General features: G+C 50.9%; 1 protein-coding gene across 7 annotated transcripts; it reads left to right on the forward strand.

Annotated features, from left to right (window-relative positions):
• The first annotated feature begins 1602 nt into the window (after positions 1–1602).
• On the forward strand, positions 1603–24002 carry LOC144735626 (beta-arrestin-2-like). Of its 7 annotated transcripts, XM_078618064.1 has the most exons (19): positions 1607–1989; positions 2192–2258; positions 2701–2767; positions 4232–4267; positions 4635–4665; positions 8348–8408; positions 9738–9782; positions 10864–10961; positions 11406–11510; positions 12005–12064; positions 14161–14228; positions 14592–14727; positions 15230–15314; positions 16615–16687; positions 16828–16965; positions 17546–17629; positions 19573–19661; positions 21550–21613; positions 22000–24002. In XM_078618064.1, exons 4-19 carry the CDS (start codon positions 4245–4247, stop codon positions 22073–22075), a joined length of 1236 nt encoding a protein of 411 aa, XP_078474190.1. In that variant the 5' UTR covers positions 1607–1989; positions 2192–2258; positions 2701–2767; positions 4232–4244; the 3' UTR covers positions 22076–24002. The 7 variants fall into 7 exon arrangements, with proteins under 7 accessions (XP_078474193.1, XP_078474191.1, XP_078474192.1 ...); XM_078618063.1 differs by having other exon boundaries at positions 1607–2284; XM_078618062.1 differs by having other exon boundaries at positions 1608–1989; positions 2192–2767.
• The last annotated feature ends 74 nt before the right edge of the window (positions 24003–24076 follow it).

Genomic DNA, 24076 nt, shown 5'->3' on the forward strand with positions numbered 1-24076 from the left:
TTTCGCGCGGCAGGCAAACGCAGCAGCATACGAGGTACGATACTGTGCGTTGGGACGCTGCCGGGATGTACTGTACGCATCTCCCGACCTTGTGTGATGCCTTACTCTCCCCAGCCGTCGACGGAGTTAAGTTGTCACGGTGTTAGCGCGTGTATTCTTTAGTGAAAAAAGCATGTCTTCCAAACGCTTTATCATCGCCATCCTCCTCTTCCGACCACTAAGTTAATGTGGCCATCAACAACCTAACATCGTTCAAGTATGCAGACGACGGACAGAATCTTGGTGACTACAGTACGATACAGAGGTGGGACAAAGTCATTGTTATGCAAGTCCAAGTCGAGTCGCAAGTCATCAAATTCATGACTCGAGTCTGACTCGAGTCCAAGTCACATGACTCGAGTCCACACCTCTGGTACGATATGATACGTTACGATACGTTCAATGCATGTATGATACGTAGCTTTAGCGATTTCATTTTAGGGTTACCACGAAACGATACGTTCAATGCATGTTAAACGTTTTTTTATAGCAGATAGGATTGTTGACTGAAAAAACTTTTTTTGAAATTGCAGTTCATATAGGTAGGCTAAGAATTTACCTTGTTTTTTACTTTAAATTTTACTGTGCAATACAGTATTGTAATTAATACATACAGTATATAGTTTATACAGTATGGTACTGTAAATTGCTCTGTTTTGCTCAAAAATCACCCTTCTTTAAGACTCCTGGGTAGGCTCGGCCATTTTCGACTTACGATATTTTCGACTTACGATGGGGTCGTCGTAACGCCTCTCCATCGTAAGTCGGGGACTACCTGTATTTGGCTGCTATAAATGTACACGTGGTAAGCCACCTTGTCGAGTTATCATTTGTGATGGCAAGGTCGCGTCAGAAAAAAGAGCTGGATAGCTCAGTGGGCTTCATCTGGTAAAATAAAAAGTCTATATTTAGTTTAGTTAGGTGAAGTGTATGTTCAGCTTCTTTCGCACCACGTACGTAGCCAACCGTGCTAATTGGAGGTGCGGTGGATGCCACATTCGTTTGTGAGATGTTCTTCAATCGCGCATGAGTTGAAACGATCATAATTGACGACACAAAGATCCCCCGTGTAGCTTTAACAGACTGTTGGGGCAAGTGCTGTTAGCGAGCACCTATGAAGGCCGATACGGCACACGAGGGGGTGATTGGCCAGCACCACGCCCGGCCGCCTTTGTCTCCCTAGCGGCGATGTTTACACACTGCACCAGGTGCTCATTTGAGGCTGAGTTGACCTAAAAGAGTTCCAGGACCGGTCGTCATTTGTGTTGGCCTTTGAGGAGGAATCGGACTTGGGTCGATGAATTCTTAGCGCTATCACTTGTACACGTGCAGTATCCAGTTTAATGTTGCTATGTCGGGTGGTGGAGGGCCTCGATGACACGAATTTGGTGAGATGATTACGCGGCTTCACCCAAACTTGCATTGTGAATCCGAGTTGTTGTTTGTCCAACCCCAATCGCACTGTGAATCCGCGCCGCGTGTGGTGTTCGTGGTGGTAACCCCACCCCCACTCCCCTCCCGTCGTTTCGCCATCGGCAGCGCTTCTTTCACAATCACGGGGGGTCAGGGTAGCGAGGCGTCAGCTGCGTTGTGTGCAGCTGTGGGTGGTTCCTTGTGTATCCCACGCTGACAACTCAAGCACCCGCACGCTGACATTGGTGGCGAGATATTAACTAACCTCTCCTGGTATACAGGAGATTTTGGTGTTCGATCCCGACCATTGACGCCTGCTGTATATTTGGAGTTTGCGTGTATCTCTCTCTCCCCGTGGTCGCGTGGATTTTTATCAGGGATCTCTGATTTTTTTCCCCTCTACATTTGGAATTAACGTCACGCGTTTTGAGTATTTGGCTGCTATACATTTCCACGTGATAAGCCACTTCGTTTAGCTATCATGTGTGGCTCGATCGATTATGAAAAAGAGCTAACTAGTTCAGTGGGCCTTACCTGGTAAAGTAAAAAATAATATTTACAATTTTTTAGATCCACACACGTCGACACACGCAGTGGCGTCTCGACACACTCGCACGTTGACACATTCACAGTGGCACACGCTGGCACAGACAACACTGCCATAGATATGCCGGCATATTCACACACTCACTGGCACGGATACACTGACACTCAGACACATTCGCCTTTGTGTCTCCAGTGGTGACTCTTACACCTCGACGGGTATTAATTTAAGGCTGAGACGACCCAGCGGAAGTCCAGGACTGGTAAGTCGTCGATCTTCGGTCGCCAGGTTTGTAACGCAACCGATCTCCACACCCCGCTCCCCACATACACAAACGGACACGTGCATTGGCACTGACAAAGATAAAGACATCCCCCGTGTAGCCTTGACAGACTGTTGGGTCAAGTGCTGTTAGCGAGCACTTTTGAAGGCCGACACGGCACATGAGGGGGTGGGTGGCCAGCACCACGCCACACAGACACACAGACACACACAGACACACACACACACACTGCCTAGCTGATACTCACTGATACTGACACTGACGAACACACACACAGATACACTGCCTAAATGACACTGGTGCTGACACACACACTGACGCGCACCACAGCAGAAACTTCCGTGTACTCTGCGACTCTCCTCCTCCCTCCCGTCTCCCTCGTCTCTCTCGTCTCTCCCTCTCGCGTCTCTCTACTCCACAGCTCCCTTCCGTGCCTGCCCCCGCCACTTCGACTCTGCGTGAGAGAGAAAAGCGAGGCCGCGGACGAGGTGAGCAGATAACAGGACGAGGAGAGGGGGGATTAGGGTTAAGGGTAGAATGTGCTCCAGTGATTGAACGTGGCTCAGGGTTTGAATGGCAATCACGCTTTGAACGGGATTCAGGGTTTGAATAGGTTTCTGGAGTTCAATGGGGTTCAGTGATTGTACTGGACTCCGGGTTTGAATGGGGTTTGGGAATTCAATGGGGTTCAGTGATTGGGTTCAGGGTTTGAATGGCGTTCACGGCATGGATGGGGTTCAGGAGTTGAATGGAATTCGGGGTATGAATGCGGATCATGGTTTGAATGGTACTCGAGTTTCAAGGCCACCAGGATGAGTCTTTATCTGCAAGAGCGACCTCCTGCGGAGTGAGTCTGCCAGTAGGGGACGACGAGTCCTGCTGTTGCTCCTCTGTTATCCCTATTGAGTAATGTACTGGACTGTGCTTTGGTTACACCACCCGCAGCAATAACCAGGGCGGCCGCTGGTATCGAACCGTGAAGGGTTGAGGGGTTTAGGATTAGGGATTCAGGGGGAGGGGTTCGGGGTAGGAGTTGAATGGGGTTATTAATGGATCCCTCCTTGTAAGGCATCATCAGAGTTGAGGTGCTGGAGTTGGTACGATACCTTCAGAAGTTGCCATCTCTTTCTCTTCTCAGCACAAGGCGGTCCGCTGCTCTCGGTAGTATCCCTATAGCAGCACTCCGTGTCAGTAGGGGGTTAGTAAGATGGACGCTAGGGAGACAAAGGCGGATGGGCATGGTGCTGGCCGCCCACCACCTCGTGAGCGCCGTGCCGGCCTTCATAGGTGCTCGCTAACAGCACTTGCCCCTACAGTCTGTGTCGGCTCCCACGTGTCTTTGTAAGTGTACAGGATGTGTGTGTGCGTCAATAGACATAAACCCAGGCATTTGGGGAGCGGCGTTTGTGTGTGTGTGCACTTGACGTCGGTTTAAATAAACGATCAGCAGCTGTAGCAATAGGGCGCCGGGTTGGCTAGGAGATGTTAACTCCGTCGCCTGGTATGCAGGAGGTCGTAGGTTCGATCCTGACCCTGACGCCTGCTGCTGTATATTAGGAGTTTTCGTCTCTCTCTTCCCACAGTCGCGTGGATTTTTCTCCGGATCCTCCGGGTTTTCCCTCCACACGTAGAAACAGGCGATTAAGAGTATTTGGCTGCTGCTATAAATGTCCACGTGATAAGCCACCACTTTGTTGAGCTGTCATTTGTGGCCAGGTCGCTTCTAAAAAAGAGCTATACAGCTCGGTGGGTCGTACACTTGGTGAAATAAAATAAAGTTTGGTTTGGGTTTTAGCTGCATTCGCACCATCACACATCACCACCATCAGAGCCACTAGCGTAAACATCGCCCTCAGCAGCAGCAATCATCATCACTGAGTGTAACTCCTCCCGCGTACTCATCCAGCGATCGTTCATTACACTAATTGGTGACGCGATCTGCGTGTCTGCAGGTGTTGTCACGTGATGGAGGAGAAGACAAGGACAAGGTATGGGGCCCATAGAGCCAGGCTAAGGCAAATAGAGCCAGACTAAGGCTCACATAGACAAAGGCTCACGGGACTCATCAAGCAGACTAAGGCTCACAGAGTCAGACCAAGGCTCACGGAGCTCATAAAGCCAGACTAAGACTCACAGGACTCATAGAACCAGGCTAAGACTTATAGAGTCATACTAAGGGTTATAGAGCTCAGAGACAGATGAAGACACGGGGCTTACAGAGACAGATGAAGACACGGGGCTTACAGAGACAGCAGCCAGACTTAGGCTCTTGTGTTCCACTGTATTCAGTGTGGATTTCGTAAACTTTGTATCTGTGCCCCCTCCCCCCTTTGTCCTACCCCCCCCCGCCCCCAGAGTCTTTAAGAAGAACAGCCCTAACGGGAAGGTGCGTGGCGAAAGGGGAGGGGGGAATAGGGAAGGAAGAGCAAAGTTCCTCCTCACGCAGCACGGGTTACGAAACCCCCCCCCCATCCCCTCCCCTCCTGATGCTCCCCTCCCCTGCCAAGCCACTCGGGTCAAAGTTCGCCGAGAGAAATTAGTCGCCAAAGCAACCAGGTTTACACGTCTTGACACCTGCGCATGTGTGCGCGCACCTACGCGGTAGTGTAGTGGTTAGCGCTCTGTGCTACGAACCCGGCGACCTGAGTTCGATTTCCCCACTCACGGCCAACAACACCAGTGACGATTATCTGAGCTGGTCCTGGGCCTCTCCTAGGTCGACTCAGACTCAAATGTGAACCTAGTGTGGTGTATAAACATCGACACTAAGGGAGACAAAGGCGACCGGGCATGGTGCTGGCAACCCACCCCCTCGTGTGACTTGCCGACCTTCACAGGAGTGCTAACAGCACTTGCCCCAACAGTCTGAAAAGGCTTTTCGGTATATATTTGTCTTTGTAGCGCAAGAACAGGTCTGCAGGTTTGCTGAGCATTTCTGTGAGGTCTTGGGGGAGGGGAAACCTCTCAACTCATGCAATAATCCTAGGGCAAGGTGGGGCTGACCCTGCTGGTGCTGCTGAAACTCACATTTTGGAGGAAGTAGCCGCTCCTTGTGAGTGGTTGGCTGAGGTGCCAACGGTTGAGGAAGTGTAAAGGGTGACCTTGAGCTTGAGACCTGGTAAAGTGCCGGGGAGAGATGACCTCCCAAGTGAACTGCTGAGGGAGGGTGGCATCTGTGTGCAGTCTACCCTACCTGACATGATCACAACTGTCTGGTCCATTGGAAAGGTTCCGCAGGATTAGAAAGATGCCCTGATTGCAACAATTACAGGGGTATCTCCCTCTTTAGTGTGGCGGAAAAGGTTCTGTAAAAAAATATTCAACGTCGCCTTGTCAGACATGCTGAGAAGCTTGCAGAGCCCCAATGTGATTTATAATCAGGGCAGTCCTACACAGATGCCATTATCTCTCTCTGCTAGAGCAGAGGTGTAGAAAATGTCAACAGGACCTACATCTCTACTTCATTAACATGGTTAAAGCCTATGATTCCATCAATAAGCCATCAATAAGCTTTGGGTTGTTCTTCGTGCTTTTGGAGTCCCAGACCGTCTGCTCACAATCTTAAAGGCCCTTCATGATGGTGGGCAGGGCCGGGTAAAGTTGCATGGCTGCGTGTCAGAGACATTTTTTGTTCACCTTGGGGTGCAACAGGGCTTTCCTCTGGTCCAACACTATTTAACATCGTATTTGACGGTATAGTTCCAGAAGCTTTTCATGGATGTACTCAATATGGTATAGATGCAATAGGAGGCTGATCGATGCCCAGGTGCAGTCAAGGTGTAGCGGAGAGAAATACGCGGTGCGCACAGTTAAGCGGGTGCAATGGAGGGCAAACAGGTGTGCGCGTTGCAACATGAGGTTTGCACAGACAAACCGCCAGTAATTAAGGGGAGAAGCGGGAGCAACCGAGGTCGAATAGGTGAAACACTATGACTGGAAGTTGGCGCCTAGGAGATGGGAGATGGGGGGTGATGATAAGAGATTAATGGGACAACTGGCGCTGGCCTGGCGGCAGCTTAAGTGGAAGCACGTGAGGACAGGGGGATGTAAGCGGGAGTCTGTGTGAGCGAGGGGAGTTGTTGCCGGGAACCAAGAGTGAAGACATCTCGCCGCTGCCGCTCCAGCCGTCAATGGGACCTCAACCCCCACGCCGTCGCCGGGCGGGTGTTGGCTGAACCCCCCGCCGGGGACAGACGGGTGAGCGGATCTGAGGGAGCATAGGTTAGGGCAGAGGTGGAGATGCGAAGTTGCTGTGTGTGGAGTCGCTGATTGTGAAGACGCTTTGTGCGGGGTCACTGAGAGCAGAGCTGCTAAGTACAGAGTAAGTGAGGTGCAGAATAGATAAGAGGGGGAATAAGTTGAGTATATGTGACCATACAAATAGTTATAGGAGTGCCTATAACTGGCGCGAGAACAGGTGAATAAAGTGTAAGCAGGTAACTTGTTACAATGTGTCGGTGTGAGTAATGTTTGAAGACACTGCAAAGGTATGGCACCCGATTGGTCAACCACATTATATATGCTGATGATTTGGTAATTGATGCCTACTCTGAGGAGTTGGAGGTGCTGCTGCTGAACCTGGAGCATGCTAATAAGAAATGAGGTGCCACGGTGGCAAGATGTTAATTACCTCGCCTGGTATGCAGGTGGTCGTGCGGTCGATCCCGACGCTGATGCCTGTATATTTGCAGTTTCCATCTTCCCCCCATGGTCGCGTGGATTTTTTTTCTGGGTCCTCCGGCTTTTCCCTCCACGTTTAGAAACATGCATTTAGAGCAGTCGTTCTTAACCTTTACTGTAGCCTTGCACCCCTTTGGTTCTCAATCGAAAAAACATATAATGTTAATAAATACATAGGTTTGATTAAACAAAGTAGTGTTACTTACGGTCCCGTGCTTATTGCGATTTTTATTATTTGCCTTCTAAAAAAATCTGGCCATGCCTCACACCCCCGAGAAAAGACATCTCGCACCCTCAAGGGGTACGTGCACCCCAGGCTAAGAAGAATAACCACTGATTTAGAGTGGCTGCTAGAAATGTCCACATGCTAAGCCACTTCGTTGAGCTATCATTTGTGGCCAGATCGCTTCTGAAAAACAGCTACATAGCCAGTGGGCCCTTACCTGGTAAAATAAAAATATAAAGTGTTATAGTTAAATAGTTTAAGTTGCAATTGAGATGGGAGAGAAACCAGAGACGTTTGTGAAGCAATGCGATTAAAGGTTGACTTAAAACTTTCGTGACTGCAGTAATCCATATTATTTGGGTCTTTCGGTAAAGTTACGTAGATAGGTTCAAAGAAAATAATAAAAAACTCAAAAAAACGACAACGTTTCGATCGCAACACAAGCGGTCGTCATCAGGACGTGACTTTACCAAAAGACCCAAAAGAATAGAGATGCAAGGTGTTTGGGGCTTTCACGGAACCCCGAGCGAGAACCGCGTGAGGTTTTGTGTCCTTGGTACAATGCCGTAGGTCCTGAAAAATAAACACATTGGATCGGTAAGGGACCAAATAATGAGTGCGTGGCTCAGCGATGAACTCGGCCCAATGAATCTCCGTCCAGGTTTTGCGAGAGGAGGCGATAACTGGTCTTGGGGTAAAGGTCACAGCGATGAAAGGGGTAGCTCGCGAGATGAAGCGCGAGGTGGAATAAGAGATTAGGATTCAGCGAAATCGAAAGTGGTTGTCGAGGTTGATTGTGTTTGCTGCCAGCGTGGTCTGAGGAGAGGCACGGGGGCAGCAGCCATCCAATGCCTCTGTGTAGGCTGTAGAGGATGAGGAACTGGATTGATTTCTCTACACTGCCCTCATCTTCATCGTCGGAGTCTTTATTCTTGAAATGCGAGATTGAGGTTGAAATTGGAATTGAGCCAAATGACGAAATACATTTTACGAGTAGCTGGTGTGGCGACAATAGCACTGAGAAGACAAAGGTGGCCGGGCAGGCGTGCTATAGCACTCCTCGTACACCGTATCAGCCTTCATAGGCACTCGCTAACAGCACTGGCTCCAACAGCCTGTGTATAGTACACGGGGTACCTTTGTTTGTGTCACCTGTGTACAGCTCACGGTTTACCTGGGCAAAAGGGACTTTGTGGATCACCTGGATCACGTGGACCCTGTGGGTGAGTGCCGGATGGGACACGCACTACTTCACCTCCTGACCTGCATCGCTGCCTCACCTGTACCAGGGGAGCCGGATACTCTCACCTGTACACACCTGTCGGCTTTTGTTCCACTGTCCTTGAGCCATTAGTTCAGCAATGACATTGGTACCACACAGGATGGCAATTGCTACCAGTGATATTTTTGAAGGCTAATTCTAGATCACGAATGTTGTCCTCGTAGCAGGACAACAGCTTTTCGCTGGCAATCTGGATCGCGCTTCCTTCCCATATTAGGAAGCCACCGGAGCGATGCACTTTTAAACTATATTGTAAACTAATTTATTTAAAATAGCTTTTTGCGTTTAGTTTGTTGTCCTTTCGCCGCACCTCCGATTAGCGTGGTTGGCTACGTATGGTGTGAAAGAGGTTCAACATACTTACAGTATATGTATTATGGTAAGCAGTGGCGCAGTGGTTATCCCACTGCGTTACGAACCTGGCAACCTGAGTTCGATTCCGGCTCACGGCCAACACCAGTGAGGATTATCTGAACTAGTCATGGGCCTCAAATGAGCACCTGGTGCGATGTGTACGCATCATCGCCACTGGAGAGACAAAGGTGGCCGGGAGTGGTGCTGACCACGACCCTCTCGTGTGCCGTGCCGGCCTTCATAGGTGCTCGTGGATAACACTTACCCCAACAGTCCGTTAGGATCTTTGTTTATGTATCCAGCAGTGCCGGATTAAGCTGGTGTGGGGCCTGTAAAATGTTATAAAGGGGCGCTAAAAAAAATCACGTAAACATTAAAACACAAATTGTTTTACTTGCATAATAAAGTATTGTATTTTTTCATTTGCTATGCAGCCAGATAATACGACAAATCGATAACCTTAAACACCCAGTCGTTCATGAAAGTTTAAGGCAGTATAGTACTATCGTAATAGAGCAAGTGCAGAATCACTGAATCGGAATTGATAGCTTGAAAGCATTTAGCGCGGGGCCCTCGAAAGTGCGGGGCCCGTAGCATATGCTACTTTTGCGACTAGGATAATCCGGCACTGGTATGCAGTAATGTGTGTGCCCTCTCGTGTCGTTGGCCAATCTCAATTTAAAACTCATTTCTTTCTAACTGCTTTTTGTGTTTAGTTTGTTGTCCTTCCCCCGCACCTCAGATTAGCACAGTTGGCAACATACGTTGTGAAAGCAATTCAACATACACACATGAGATGACATCACACATTGCAGATACAGATTACTTAAGACACTGCCCATATCTGCCTGTCCCTTGCCTAACCTTTTACCTGTCTCACCACCTCACATGTCACCTGTGTGTGTTGTGTGCACAGACGGCGTTGTTCTGGTGGAGCCCGATTACCTTAAGGAGAGAAAAGGTGTTTCACATCGTTTCCCTCGCAACCCCTCAACCAACACGCCCACCCAACCCACACCTGCCCCCACCACCACTCTGCTCCGACCGTAACACTGATCACGTGGCTCCCTTCACCTGTATCCCCGTCTCCTTCTCTTGTCCCCCCCCCCATTCCTCGGTCTTGCCGTGTCCCTCCGTGCTCACCCCAAGCTCCCCCCATGTCCCTCCGTGTCCCCCCGTGTCCTCCTGTGCTCACCCCGTGTCCTTCCATGCTCCCTCGCGTGTCCCCAGGGCCCCAACGACCTATTTCAACGGGGGTGAGGGAGCTGTGCAAGATCCGACTGTGCCCCCCCCTCCTTTCTCCCGACTCACTTTTACTGAAATAGCTACGGATGTTTTTTATCGGGCTTGGTCCATAGTAGACCACAGATAATTTATTATTATAAATTTTCACACCGTATAACAGTAATATGTAGGCTATAATTACCATTTATCATTTTAGTTGCACCGTGTATTGGGTTTAGAGGAAGACAGTTTTCAGCAGTGAAATGATTAATAAAACGATGTACAGGTGCAACACTCACAATTAAGTTATCGTGCGTCTTGCTTTCATGCGCATGGCAGTCAGCAAATCAGCCTGGTGGTGCTCAAGTAACAAACACCAGCACTAGACCTCCGAGATTTTACGCTGTGCATTTTTTCGTAAATATTTTTTTTTCTTTTGTAACAATGCTTTTTTGGCATTCATGGTTAATTGTTAGAATATTTTTTGTTTTAATCTTTTTTTAAAGATGTATTTATTTGAGAATAGGGTTTCCCCTTTTTTCTGGCAACAAAACAGGTGTTAAGATGTTAAAACACTAAACTGAAATCTTTTACAAGGAATCATGTCTGCGTTAACCACAATACTTGTGGTCAGAATGCAAACACAAACATACTCTGATAATATATGCATTGTCTTTGAAACTGATTGGTCCACACCAGAGACAGCTTTCTTTTAGTCTCAAACGGTGTTAGTTGATTCGGGGGCCGATTGGGCCCCTATGCGTTGCACAATGCTGGCACACACCCGCCCGTGTGTCCCCGCTGCGTGTCCCCCCCAGTGTTCGTGGCGCTGGCGTGCGTGTTCCGCTATGGCCGTGAGGATTTGGACGTCCTCGGTCTCTCCTTCAGGAAGGAGCTCTTCACACGCACCGCGCAGGTAACAGCACCATGCGCGCGTGCCGCCGGCCCAGGGGCGCTGTAATACTCTGATTGGGGGTGTTTGTGACGCGTAGGGGCCCAGTCCGCCACAAGGGGGTCCCGAATCAATAAACAAGTATAATTATGTTAAAAAAATCATAACAAAAATTACCAGCGGTCTACTGTGGACCAAGCCCGATTAAAAACATCCATAGCTGTTTCAGTTAAAGCGAGTCGGGAGAAAGGAGGGGAGCCTACCGACGGATCTTGCATAGCCCCCCCCCCTTACCTCGTTGAAGTAGGGGGTATGCCGGGGTGCCGCATGTCTCATTCCACGCGAGCGATCCGCAGTCTGATTTTTGTCAAACTTGGACTGCACACAAATGTCGTCGCGGGGGTCAACTCGGCACGACTGTGAGGGCGCCGCTGCGTCTGCTCCTCTACCCATCTCCGCCCCCCACAGGTGTTCCCCCGAGATGGTGGCGAGAACGGGGGCTCCCCACCAACACGTCTGCAGGAGCGTCTCCTCCGCAAGCTGGGAGAGAACGCTCACCCCTTCGTCTTCCACGTGAGTTGCCGGCACCGTGGCGGCAACTTTGCCAGCGCCGTTATCACGGGAACAGCGGGTTCTGCGTGGCACTGATTGACCGCCTCCATGATTGTTGTCGTCCGATTAGCACGGTTGGCTACGTACGGTGCGACATACGTTTCAACATACACACACAAAGTGCTTGCTGCAAATTAACCACACTACCTTGATGATCTCTACGAGGAACAAACCAACACGCGAACTCCAGTCATCCTCGCTGCGGCTTTTGGCTGGTCATTGAACAAAGACGGGCACCGCATCGCGTGCTTTCAGATATGCTTCTACGGCCGTCTGGAATGCTGGAGCTATGTACTTTTAAATCATCTAGATTGACAAACTCATTTCTTTAAGACTGTTTTATGTATTTAGTTTGTTGCCCTTCCCTTGCTCCTCCGATTAGCACGGTTGGCTGCATACAGTGCAAACGACGTTCAACGTACATACATGTGCGTATGTGTGTACACGCGTGTTAGATCCCCCAAGACCTGCCATGCTCTGTTACGCTTCAGCCTGGGCCAGAGGACACAGGGAAGGTGAGACCAGACACGCAGACACACGGGGACGCACAGATAACAACCGCCGTTTGGCACGAAGTGACGGTGACGTCACCACGGCGCTTGTACCAGGCTAGGTGCTATTTGAGGCCACGTGAAGCATGCAAGGCTCGCTGGCAGGACGTCACAGGATAGACCCTGCAGGTGCGATGAGTTTACTGACTGAGATGACTGGCAGATGCACACCACCTGTACTCTCCACTGTGCCAACTTGCTGTATTTTATCCACCTGGCGCTCTGCTCATTTTTGTGGGCGTCGCTCCTCTGCCCTCTGTTGTTGTTGGAAGGCGACTGCCTCCAACTCGTCATCGGCAAGTCTACTCAGCTTCATATCCTCTGGTACCACATCGGTTCCATCTCTTCTCCAGCCTGTGCTGTGCCCATATAGCTCCCTCTATCCGGCCGAACAAAAGCTGGATCGTAGGCAGACCAGCCTAAATGTTTCTAACTGGTGAAGATGTTCCATTAGGGGGGTCCACGTTTCCCAAGCGAAGGGAGGGTATGACCATGGCTGAGAAGACAGGAAACTTCGTGTGGAGCGACAGACCAGGTGGTTTCCACACAGCGTTGTACAGCCGATGAAAATATGATCCTGCTCGACTGATTCAGAGCGAGACCTGATTGCTGAGACGATGGTACTTTGCAAGCCCACTGGCTATCAACAAAGATTCGTTCATGAAGCCATCCATACATACAGACAATTACACAATTTCAACCGAGAGGATGGTTATAGACTCAGCAATCATTGGAAAGACGTCATCAGCCACTTTGGGTCATTACTTGACTTGTGTTTTCTTGTCAATCAACCTCCACCGTCAGCAGTGTGGTGTGTGGAGCGGGATGCAGTGATTTCCTGGCGGCCCTTTGCTCCATTGGCTTTGCTGTTGCATTGACATTGCTGCCGCATTGGCTTTGCTGCCGCATTGACATTGCTGCTGCATTGGCATTGCTGCCGCATTGACATTGCTGCCCCGCCTATGCTACTGGTGTTGCTGATACACTTGGGCTACGCCCATCTCCAAACCTTTTAAACAGTTTGCCTTTAGATGGCTAACCCCTTTTCCTGATGACGACCGCTTGTGTTGCGATCGAAACGTCGTGGTATTTTTATTCACTATTTACATTATTATTATTTCTATCTACGTGACTTTACCAAAAGAACCAAAGAATAGTGTTGGTAATTACAAAACCATGGGCTGCACAAAAGTCTAGCAGCCTCCTATCGTTGTTATTGAGCTGATCTGGCCGATGCCTTCTAATAACTCTAGACCAGGTGCCAGCATCATGACCCACTCGGGCATTAAAGTCACCCAAGAGGATGACTATTCTGAGGGGCCACTTTAGCTCGCAGCTGTGACAGGTCATAAAAGGCATCTGAGTCACTGGCGTTGCCTGCATCCCTCCACTGATGTTCATCTTCAGTGGGGGCATAAGTAACCACCACAACCACCACTCCTCGCCGCTGGTTGGTGGGAAGACGAGTCCACAGTTTCCCACACTTCACATTTTTTTGTTCAAAAGAAGAGCCACTCCCTATTGTTTAGCAGTCTCCTGCCCCGAGTAGAGGACACATACACACAAATACACTCATGCAGACCCGCACACACATACTCGCAGACCCGCACAGATACACACAATGAGACACACAGACTCACACGGACAAAGACAAAGATCCCCCGTATAGCTTGTAACAGACTGTAGGGACAAGTGCTGTTAGCGAGCACCTACGAGGCCGGCACGGTACGCGAGGGGATGGGTGGCCAACACCACGCCCGGCCGCCTTTGTCTCCCTAGTGGCGATGTTTACACATCGTACCAGGTACTCATTTGAGGCTGAGTCGACCTAGGGGAGGCCCAGGACCGGTTCAGATAATCGTCACTGGTGTCGGCCGTGCGCCGGAATCAAACTCGGGTCGCTGGGTTCATAGCGCAGCGCGCGAACCGCTACACTACCACACACAGACTCACACAATCTCACACGGACACACACAATGAGACACACACAGTCCGTCACAGACACATACAGCACTCAGACCCACCGATCTCCCTCCGCTCCCCGTGTCCCCCACCCCAAGGCATGTGGCGTGGACTACGAGGTGAAGGCGTTCTGTGCCAACAGCCCTGACGAAAAGCCGCACCACCGGTGAGCCACCCTCCTCAACTGGAAACTGGTCGCAAGGCAATTGGGTGCTAGGCAACAGGTCGCTGAGTAAACTGATGCTAGACAATATGTCGTTGGGTGCCACTGCTGCTAGGCAATAAGTTAGGTGAACTGCTGATAGGCAACAGGTTGCTTTATAAGCTGCCACGAGGCATTGTTGCTAGGTAACATGCCGATCGGGAAACGTGCCGCCAGGCAACAATTCGTGGTGATGGCTTGTCAGTGGTCAACGATCATCAAGGCCTCAGATCAACGTGGCGACCAACCGCCACGGCGACGGTGTTAGCACGGTGACCCACTTCCCCCGGCGACCAGACACTAGGCCAGCTGTCGCCCTGGTTGCAGGAACTCGGTGTCGCTGGGCATCAGGAAGGTTCAGTTTGCGCCGCTGCGCTCGGGGCCACAGCCGGTGGCCGAGACGCGGAGGCAGTTTCTGCTCTCAGACAAAGCGCTGCACCTGGAGGCCTCGCTCGACAAGCAGGTGAGGGCCTCACCTGCAGGCTCACCTGCCTTCTCACCTGCAGGCTCATCTAACTTCTCACCTGCAGGCTTATCTGTTTGCTTATCTGCAGGCTCACCTATCTTCTCACCTGCAGGCTTATGTTTGCTTAGCTGCAGCCTCACCTGTCTGATCACCTGCAAGTTCGCCTGTCTGCTCACCTGTAGGCTGTCCGGTTACCTGCAGGCTCATCAGCCTACTCACCTTCAGGCTTAACTGCAGGCTCACCTCTAGGCCCACCTGCAAGCTCACCTGCACGCTCAACAATCTTTTCAACTGAAGGCTCATCTGCAGACTTATCTGTAGGGTCACTTTGGTTCACTTATAGGTTCACCTGAGGTCACCTGTAAGCTCAGCTTGAGGCTCACTTGGTTAATTAACCACAGGCTCATTAACGTTTGGGTGAGTGAGCGAGTAATGGGTGATGAGTAAGTGACATTTAGTGAGCAAGTGAGTTAGTGACGGCTGAGTGATCTGTGTGCAGATCTATTACCACGGGGAACCAATCAGCGTGAACGTTCGCGTGACCAACTCCTCCTCACGCTCCGTCAAGCGCATCAAGGTGTCCGGTGAGGGGTGCAGGGGACACGCGGGGAGACACGGGGACACGCGGAGAGATACAGGGACACGTGAGAAGACACGGGGACATGCGAGGAGATGTGGAGACATGCGGGATAACATGGAGAGATACGGGGAGATACGGGGAGACACAGGGACAGGCGGGGACATGCGGAAAGAAATGGGGGTGTGGGGGCCGACGCGTCATCCTGCGCAGCCTTTAGATTTTCGATCTCCGCGCCCACATTCCTCACCCCTGACTCAGCGAGAGGCCACCTGGCTCAATACACATCCGTGGTGTCCACAGGGATTTCCCTCCCACCTCCTCGTCTGCGCTGCCCACGTAATATTTTACCCTGGCCCCTCCCCCATGCTGTGAGCGTCTCATTGCGGTTAGCCCGGTGAGCTTCTGTGCGCCCATACAAATTTAAGACAATTTAAGGGGGGCCGCAATGTAATTTCGCCTGGGGGGGGTCGGCCAATCTCCTGGCACCGGGAAACCGTGGGACATTCCCGCTAGGGGCCCTTCGGATGAAAACCCATGGTGCCAGACAACCCCCACCGGGACCCTACGTGTGTGCGTGTGTGCGGCGTGTGTGTGCGTTCAGGGCAGGGTCGCGGTGCTTGCGGAGTGGCTCCGCGGTCGTGGCACCACAGGGACACGCAGGGACACACGATGAGACATGGGAACACGTAGGAAGTCACGGGGACATGCGGGGAGATTTCGGGACATGCGGGACACGTGGGGAGACAGGGACACACGGGAACACGCGGGGAAAGATGGAGAGATGCAGGGACAAGCGTGGACACACGGGGAGCTGTGGGAAAACGCGAGGAATTACGGGGAGAATGGGGAGACGCGGGACACGTGGGAGAACGGGGGGGGGGACGCACAAAGATGTGTGAGAACACGGAGACGTGTCTCCTTGTCTCCCCAAGCGCGATGGTAATGTCACCACCGCCTAGTGGCGAACGGTGGTTGTTGTCCCCGTGTGTGTGTACCTACCTGTGTGGGGAGTGGTGGCACATTGGGTAGCACTCTAAACTACGAACCCGGTGACCCGAGTTCGATTCCCACTCACGGGCAATACCAGTGACGATTATCTGAACTTGTTCTGGGCCTCCCCTATATCGACTCAGCCTTAATTGAGTACAAATATCGCCACTGGGGAGACAAAGGCGGTCGGGCGTGGTGCTGGCCACCCCACCCCCTTGTGTGCCGTGCCGGCATTAATAGGTTATTTCTAACAAAACTTGCCCCAACAGTCCGTTGAGGCTATACGGGGGATCTTTGTCTTTGTGTGAGTGCAGTGCGGCAGTGCGCAGACATCTGTCTGTTCAGCACGGCTCAGTACCGGTGTCCCGTGGCGGCGGAAGAGGCAGAGTGAGTGACACACGGCTGGGCACACCACAGCCACGACGTGGCCATGCGCAGGTGTGGCTGTGGTGTGATTGTTGTTGTGTGCCTGTGATTGTGCGGCTGTGATTGCGAGGTTGTTGTGTGGTTGTTGTGTGGTGTGACAGAGAGACGGTGGGGCCAGGTGCCACGCTGTGCCGGGAGTTCCGCCTGACTCCGCTCCTCGACAACAACCGCGACAAGCGCGGCCTGGCGCTCGACGGACAGCTACGCCATGGCGACACCAACCTCGCCTCCTCCTCCATGTAACCTCTGCACCACCACCGCACTACCACCAGACAACCCAGCACCACCACCACCACTGCATCACCACCGCACAACCACAGCACCACCACCACCACACGACCACCACACAACCACAGCACCACCACCGCAGAACCACAGCACCACCACCGCACAACCACGGCCACACAACCTCGTCTCCTCTATATAATCGCACTACTACCACTCCTCCAACGAGTTTTATGTTACCAGGTAAGGCCCACTAAACTGTATAGCTCTTTTTCGGAAGTGAGCAGGCTACCACAAATAATAGCCCAATGAAGTGGCTTATGACGTGTAAATATATAGCAGCAGCCAAATACTCGAAACGCGTGACGTTGATTCTAAATGTGGAGGCAAAAACCGGAGGACCCGGAGAAAAATCACCTCTACCACTGGGAGAGAAAGAGAAACAAACTCCAAACATACTGCAGGCGAGGTACAGTAGTTAACATCTCCTAGCCACCGCGGCGTTGCCAGTGCTGTTGTCCCTCAAGTTATCGTCGTGCTTTCGTCTTTCCCCCCACCTCGTCGTGCTGTCGTCGTCCTCCCCACGTGGTGCAGAGTGAAGGAGGGAGTAAGCAAGGAGTTGCTGGGGATCGTCGTCTCGTACCGTGTGAAGGTCAAGGTCGTGGTGGCACGCGGGGGGTAATGCACACACACACGCATACACACAACAACCGCCATTCACCACTAAGTGGCGGTTACATCACCACGCCGTGTGTGCCAGGCCATGTGAAGAAGCCACGTGAAGTGGCGGAAGGCTCGCTGACAGGTCACCGGACAGACAAAGGTGCCATGGGTTGAGTGAGATGACTGGCAGATGCACCACCTGTACCCCCTACTGTGCTAACTTGCTCCGTTGTACCCGCCCGGGACTCTGCTCATTGTTGTGAGCATCGCTCCTCTGCCCTCCCTTATTCAGGCCAACCTGAATGTTTCTCACCTGTGCAGATGATCCATTAGAGGGGTCATCGTTTCACTAGCATAGAGAAGAGAGGGCATGATTGGCCGAGAAGACCCAAAACTTTGTGTGGAGTGACAGACCAGGCAGCTTCCAAACAGTATTACCCAGCCAATGAAAAGATAATACCGCCCAACTGATTCGGAGTGAAACCTCTGTCAAACCAGAGCTGTTCATAAGCACACTGCCGAGGTATGGGAAAGTCTCCACTCTCTCCACAATTGCTCCATCACCAATGGGGAGCTGAGGGGGTGGAGTGTTTGATTGCACACAATACCCAGGCAGGTGCTTAGTTTTGGTGGGCTGATGGTAAGACCCCACCTCTTAGTGGCACAGTCAAGATTCGGCAGCAGCACCTCCAACTCTTCCTCTGAGTGAGCAGCAATCACCAGATCATCAGCATACATAACATCAAAACATGGTTGACCAATAGGGAGCCATCCCTTGACCACACGTGGGCATTGATGAGCCTCCCATTGTATCTGTACCAGATGGAAATTCCACCGGTACAGCAATGGAAAGCTTCTCGAATTACATGGTCAAAGACGATTTTAAATAGTGTTGGGGTCAGAATAGTGAAAATTGCTCTGACACCCACATAGCTTTACCCGGCCCTGCCCACCATAATGAAGGCCCTTAATGATTGTGAGCAGAGAGTCGGGGACCTCGAAAGCACGAATAACAACCCAGAGCCCAGGCCTATTGATGGTATAATAGGCCTTGATCAGGCCAATAAAGCAGAGATATAGGTCCTATTGGAATTCCCTACACCTCTGCTGTAGCAAACGGACAGAAAAAATGGCATCCATGCAGGACCCCCCCGGGCTGAAACCACACTCACACACACAAAGGTAAATATCTCCCATATAACCTTAACAAACTGTTGGGGCAAGTGCTGTTAGCAAGCACCTATGAAGGCTGGAATGGCACACCAGGGGGTGGATGGCCAGAACCACGCCCGGCCGCCTTTGTCTACCAAGTGGCGATGTTTACACATTGTGCCAGATACTCATTTTAGGCTTAGTCGACCTAGGGGATGCTCAGGACCAGTTCAGATAAACGTCACTGGAGTTGGCCGTGAGGGGGAATCGAACCCGGTTAGCTAAATTGGCTAATAGCGCAGCGCGCTAACCGCTACACTACCGGTCCCCGCAAACACACACACGCGCACATGCATACACACACTCATACACAAACACACAAGCACTGTGTATTTCACAGATGTACTGGACATATGTGAAAAAGAGCTTCATAGCTCATCGGGTTCCTCCAGTCTAAATAAAGATTTTGATTGTGTATATGCATGTAACTAACAAAAAAACTACTTTTTATTTCACCAAAAGGTAAGGCCCACTGAGCTATGCAGGTATTTTTCTGAAGTGACATGGCCACAAATGATAGCTCAACGAAGCGACGTATCATGCATACATTTCTAGCAGCCAATACTGTAAATGCATGTTTCTAAATGTGGAGAGAAAAGCCGGAGGACCCGGACACAAATCCATGCAACCATGGGGAGAGAAACATGCACACTCCAAATATATAGCAGGCATCTGGGTCGGGATCGAACCCACGACCTCCTGTGTACCAGGTGAGGCAGCTAACATGTCGCTGCCGTGTGTGTCAGGGATGCCCTGGTGGAACTTCCCTTTACCCTGATGCATCCCAAACCTAAGGAGGAGGAGGGGAGGGGAAAGAAGATCCCAGCTCCCCCGGGTGAGACCAGATTCCCCATTCTTGGGTCTGTGTATGGTGCGTGTGTGTTGTGTGTGTGGTGTGTGTGTTGTGGTGTGGTGTGTGTGGGGAGCGATTCCCACTCACGGCCAACACCAATGAAATTTAACACGTAGGCTTTCGCGACCAATATTATTCATTATATAGGTTTTTGGGTCAGATCGCGTTATTTATGTGTCGTAACCCTCCACCACCCGACACGGCCAAACAGTAAAAAATGTGTGTGCTATAGCCAATCTGTACATGGAGAACTTTGAAACAAGAGCACTTGCCTCGAGTACATTAAAACCATCCTTTTGGTTTAGATATGTTGATTACACTTTGGTTGTGTGGCCACATGGTAAAGATGCACTTAATGATTTTCTAAATCATCTCAATGCACAAAACCCGGCTATCCAGTTCACCATGGAAATGGAGGTAAATAACAGACTCCCGTTCCTAGATATTTTGCTGGAACGTGGTCTTAATGGCAAAATAACACACAGCGTTTACCGAAAGCAAACGCACACTGATGCCTATCTGAATGCAGATTCACATCATCGCCCAGCTCAGAAATCGTCTCTTATCAAAACACATCGGGCTAAAACAGTGTCAGATGGTGAGAGTCTAGTGAGAGAGATGAAACATGTTAAAGAAGCACTAAGACAGAATGGCTACAATAATGCTCAAATTAACAGAGCACTGAAGGCCAAATCACGAACGCAAAGCAACACTGCTGAAAGCGATACGATTGTTCAAACAATCAAAATACCATCAATCTCAGGAGTAACTGACAAATTAGGCCGGGTTTTGGAAAAGCAAAACATTAAAGTAAGATTTGGTACAGTGCACACAATTCTAAAACTGGTATCTGGCACTAAAGACGAATTGCCTAAATTATCAACACAAGGTGTATATCGGATTAATTGTTTATGTGGCAAATGCTATATTGGACAGACAGGACGTAACATCAGCGTAAGATTAAAAGAACACCAAAGAAACATTAAATTATCTCAAACACAACTGTCGGCAGTGGCAGAGCATGCTTGTCAACAAGGACACTCAATTGATTTTGATAACGTTGAAGTGTTGTGTAAAACTAATTATTACTGGCCAAGACAAATTAGAGAATCCATTGAAATTAAGAGAAACATAAATAACTTCAATCACTCTGACAGCTACAGGCTTAGTGCGGCCTGGAAGCGTATGATTAAATAAATACAATTACCATTTCTTATAAGGGAACCAAATACCAATGAATAACAATTGAATGATTACCAATCTATATAATTACAATACCCTCCCCCTCCTTGCCTCGAATCAATGCACCAGATTGAATTGAATTAAATGATGACGTCACCCTGATGCTGCTCTATTTAAGACCGGAAGCAACAGGAGAGCTTCACCATTCTTGCCTGATGAAGCTGATTGTAATTATCAGCGAAACGTCGTACTCAAATTTTTAAATGCTGTTGATTCTCTATACAGCACACCGGTGGGCTAAAGAAGTGAATTATTTTGTCCTTAGAAAAACGTGACACATGTTTTACTGTTTGGCCACGTCGGGTGGTGGAGGGTTACGACACATTTATAAATAACGCGATCTGACCCAAAAACCTATATTATGACCAATGAAATTTATATGAACCGGTCCTGTGCCTCCCCGAGGTCGACTAAATCTAAAATTAGTACTTGATGGAGTGTGTAAAAATATCGTCACTGGGTAGACAAAGGCCACCCACCCCCTTCGTGTGCCGTTCTTAGGTGCTCGCTAACAGCTCTTCCCCAAAGTCTGTTAAAGCTATACGGGGATCTTTATTGTTGTTGTTGGTGTGTGTGGTGTCTGTGTTTGTGTGTATGCGGTGTGTGTGTGGTGTCTATGTGTGTGTAGAGGAAGTGCCTGTGGAAGTGCCTGTGGAGCCGAATTCAAGGGACCTCATGGAGTTTGACTCTCAGTGAGTTCCACACCACTGACAGACACCATCACTCCCAACCACGTCACTCCCCTACCTCATCAATCCTTCACTTCGCAGTAGTGTTGCGATTAGCGCGCTGCACTACAAACCCAGGGCCCCCGCGTTCGATTCCCGTTACCGCCCAACACCGGTGACGATTATCTGAACGAGTCCTGGGCCACCCCTAGGTCGACTGAGCCTCAAATTAGTACCTGGTGCAGTGTGTACAAACATTGCCACTGGGGAGACAAAGGCGGCCAGGCGTGGTGCTGGCCACCCACCTCCTTATGTGCCGTGCCGGCCTTCATAGGTGCTGTCCGCTAACAGCACTTGCCACAACAGTCTGTTAAGGCTACACGGGGGAACTTTGTCTTTTTGCCGCACAGTGACGATGACTTTGTGTTTGAGGACTTCGCTCGCCAGCGCCTGGTGGGGAACACGGAAGACGGCTACACCTGCTAGGAGCCGACTCGTCTCGTCACGCACATACACGTGTGTGCCGCGACCCTCCATCACATGCGTGTCCTGAGGCCCACCCTCCCCTCCCGCCGCAGTGCTGGCGTTCATTCACGATGCGAGGGCCTCGAGTCACATGCGTGATTATTCACGTGCCAGGCCCCCCGACACGTACACCTCGCCATTGTTGTGAGTGCTGGGGAATGCTCAGTGGTCAAGAGTCCCCAAACCTCCATTGGCACTTGGGGGTCACACGCAGCGGGGCGGTCCCCAAGGCGGTCAGCGGCACCCTTGAGCCGGTGGCATCAGGAATCCATTTGTACCGACAGCTGGCGATAACATTGAGATTTTGTGATAAGATTTGGTGATGATGAGATCTGATGATGGGATGATGAGATCTGGTGATGGGATGAGATCTGGTGATAAGATCTGGTGATTATGAGATGATGAGATCTGATGATGATGGGATAGACCGAGTGCAGACTGAAAAACGCCAGGTTTGGTCTATGAAAATGGTTGCAACAACTCACCCAATCATTCAAGACCCGCCCACTCACCTACTCATCCACCAAACCCACTCCTTCACCCATTCACGGACTCATTTACTCACAAACCCACTCATTCACTTACCCTCTCATTTACTCATTCACGACTCACCCACCCACTCTTCCAGCTAATGGCTCACTCTTCCGGCGATGTGACAACAGCACCGTCGCTCTCCAGAGCTGTGGTTCTACTCATGATTCGACGCTGCTGCTGCGGTGGGGGACTTGGTGTTCTGCACTCCTCGTACGGCTCCGCGCCTTTCCTTTTTTAGGCCCCGCCCCATCCTATTTAGGCCACACCCCTTCCCTGGGTCGTGGTGTGCGGAGGAGTGGGGCGGCTTCACGACCATGATCAGAAGAGGCAGCACGGTCATAGATGGGCACTCGTCTTGCCACGTTGACCCCGCGGGGATTCCGCTCTCCCCCACGGCTGCCGATTGGGCATTCACTTCTGTCATTTATTTCGGTCTGTCTCCTATCAATGCCCCCACGATTCTCCACTGAAATCCCCTCCCATTCCTCTGGCATCCGCGTAATGCAACTGCGCACAAGAGCATCGGCAGTCTAATGCGCTCGACACACTTGGTGGGTCGTCAAGTATATCCACCGCACTCCCACAGCGAGGACTCGCTTAGCGAGACGCAGACCGCTTCGTCTCGCCCACAGCGTATTCAACCACCACTGCGGGTCACAACATACCCACCCACTCACACATTCCACACTCACCCACCTCCTCACACATCACCTACTCATAGACCCACGCACACAACCACCCATCCACTCAGCCACCTACTCAATCAACCACCCACTCAATCAACCACCCACTCAATCAACCACCCACTCACACATCACCTAGCCACTCAACCACCCACCTACTCACATCACCCACTCGACCCACGCACACAACCACCCATCCACTCAGCCACCTACTCGCCCACTCACTCAACCACCCACTCACTCAACCACCCACTCACTCAACCACCCACTCACACATCACCCACCCACGGACTCGACTACCCACTCACACATCACCCACCCACGGACTCGACTACCCACTCACACATTACCCCTTCACTCAACCATCCACTCACACATCACCCACCCACTCGCCACACTGCAAGTCACTTTGCCTTCTCCCTCTGCTTCTTCCCTCGCTCTGCTCCACCATGGAGTCCCCCTCCTCCCAGCATCATCATCGTCTCTTCCCCCAGAGCTCGTATAACGATAACATTGCTTAAGAAACACGTTCACTGTTATCCGTTTACAACTTTGAAGAGTGCTGTTTGTTGCTGGCCCACTTGATGCTTTGGGCCAGCGCTCGTCCACTGCGCTTCAAGGCCCTCACGTGAACCGAATTCTCCGCCTCGTAAATAAAACTGCGAGCACTTTGGTGTCTGATCGTCGCATGTGGCTGTCGGGGGGGGTGCGATGCCGCTGCCGTGCGTCGCGCCCACTGAGCCTG

The sequence above is a fragment of the Lampetra planeri genome, chromosome 56, assembly GCF_965212315.1.
Source record: "Lampetra planeri chromosome 56, kcLamPlan1.2.h2, whole genome shotgun sequence".
NCBI classification, from domain to species: Eukaryota; Metazoa; Chordata; class Hyperoartia; order Petromyzontiformes; family Petromyzontidae; genus Lampetra; species Lampetra planeri.

What these genes read in the sequence shown, in the direction of transcription:
- LOC144735626 (XM_078618063.1), top strand. Translation starts at nt 4,245, where the DNA reads ATGGAGGAGAAGACAAGGACAAG. An exon ending in TCTTCACACGCACCGCGCAG is followed by an intron (nt 10,962 to 11,405) that starts GTAACAGCACCA and finishes CGCCCCCCACAG; the next exon opens with GTGTTCCCCCGAGATGGTGG. An exon ending in GTGGCGGCGGAAGAGGCAGA is followed by an intron (nt 16,688 to 16,827) that starts GTGAGTGACACA and finishes GTGGTGTGACAG; the next exon opens with AGAGACGGTGGGGCCAGGTG.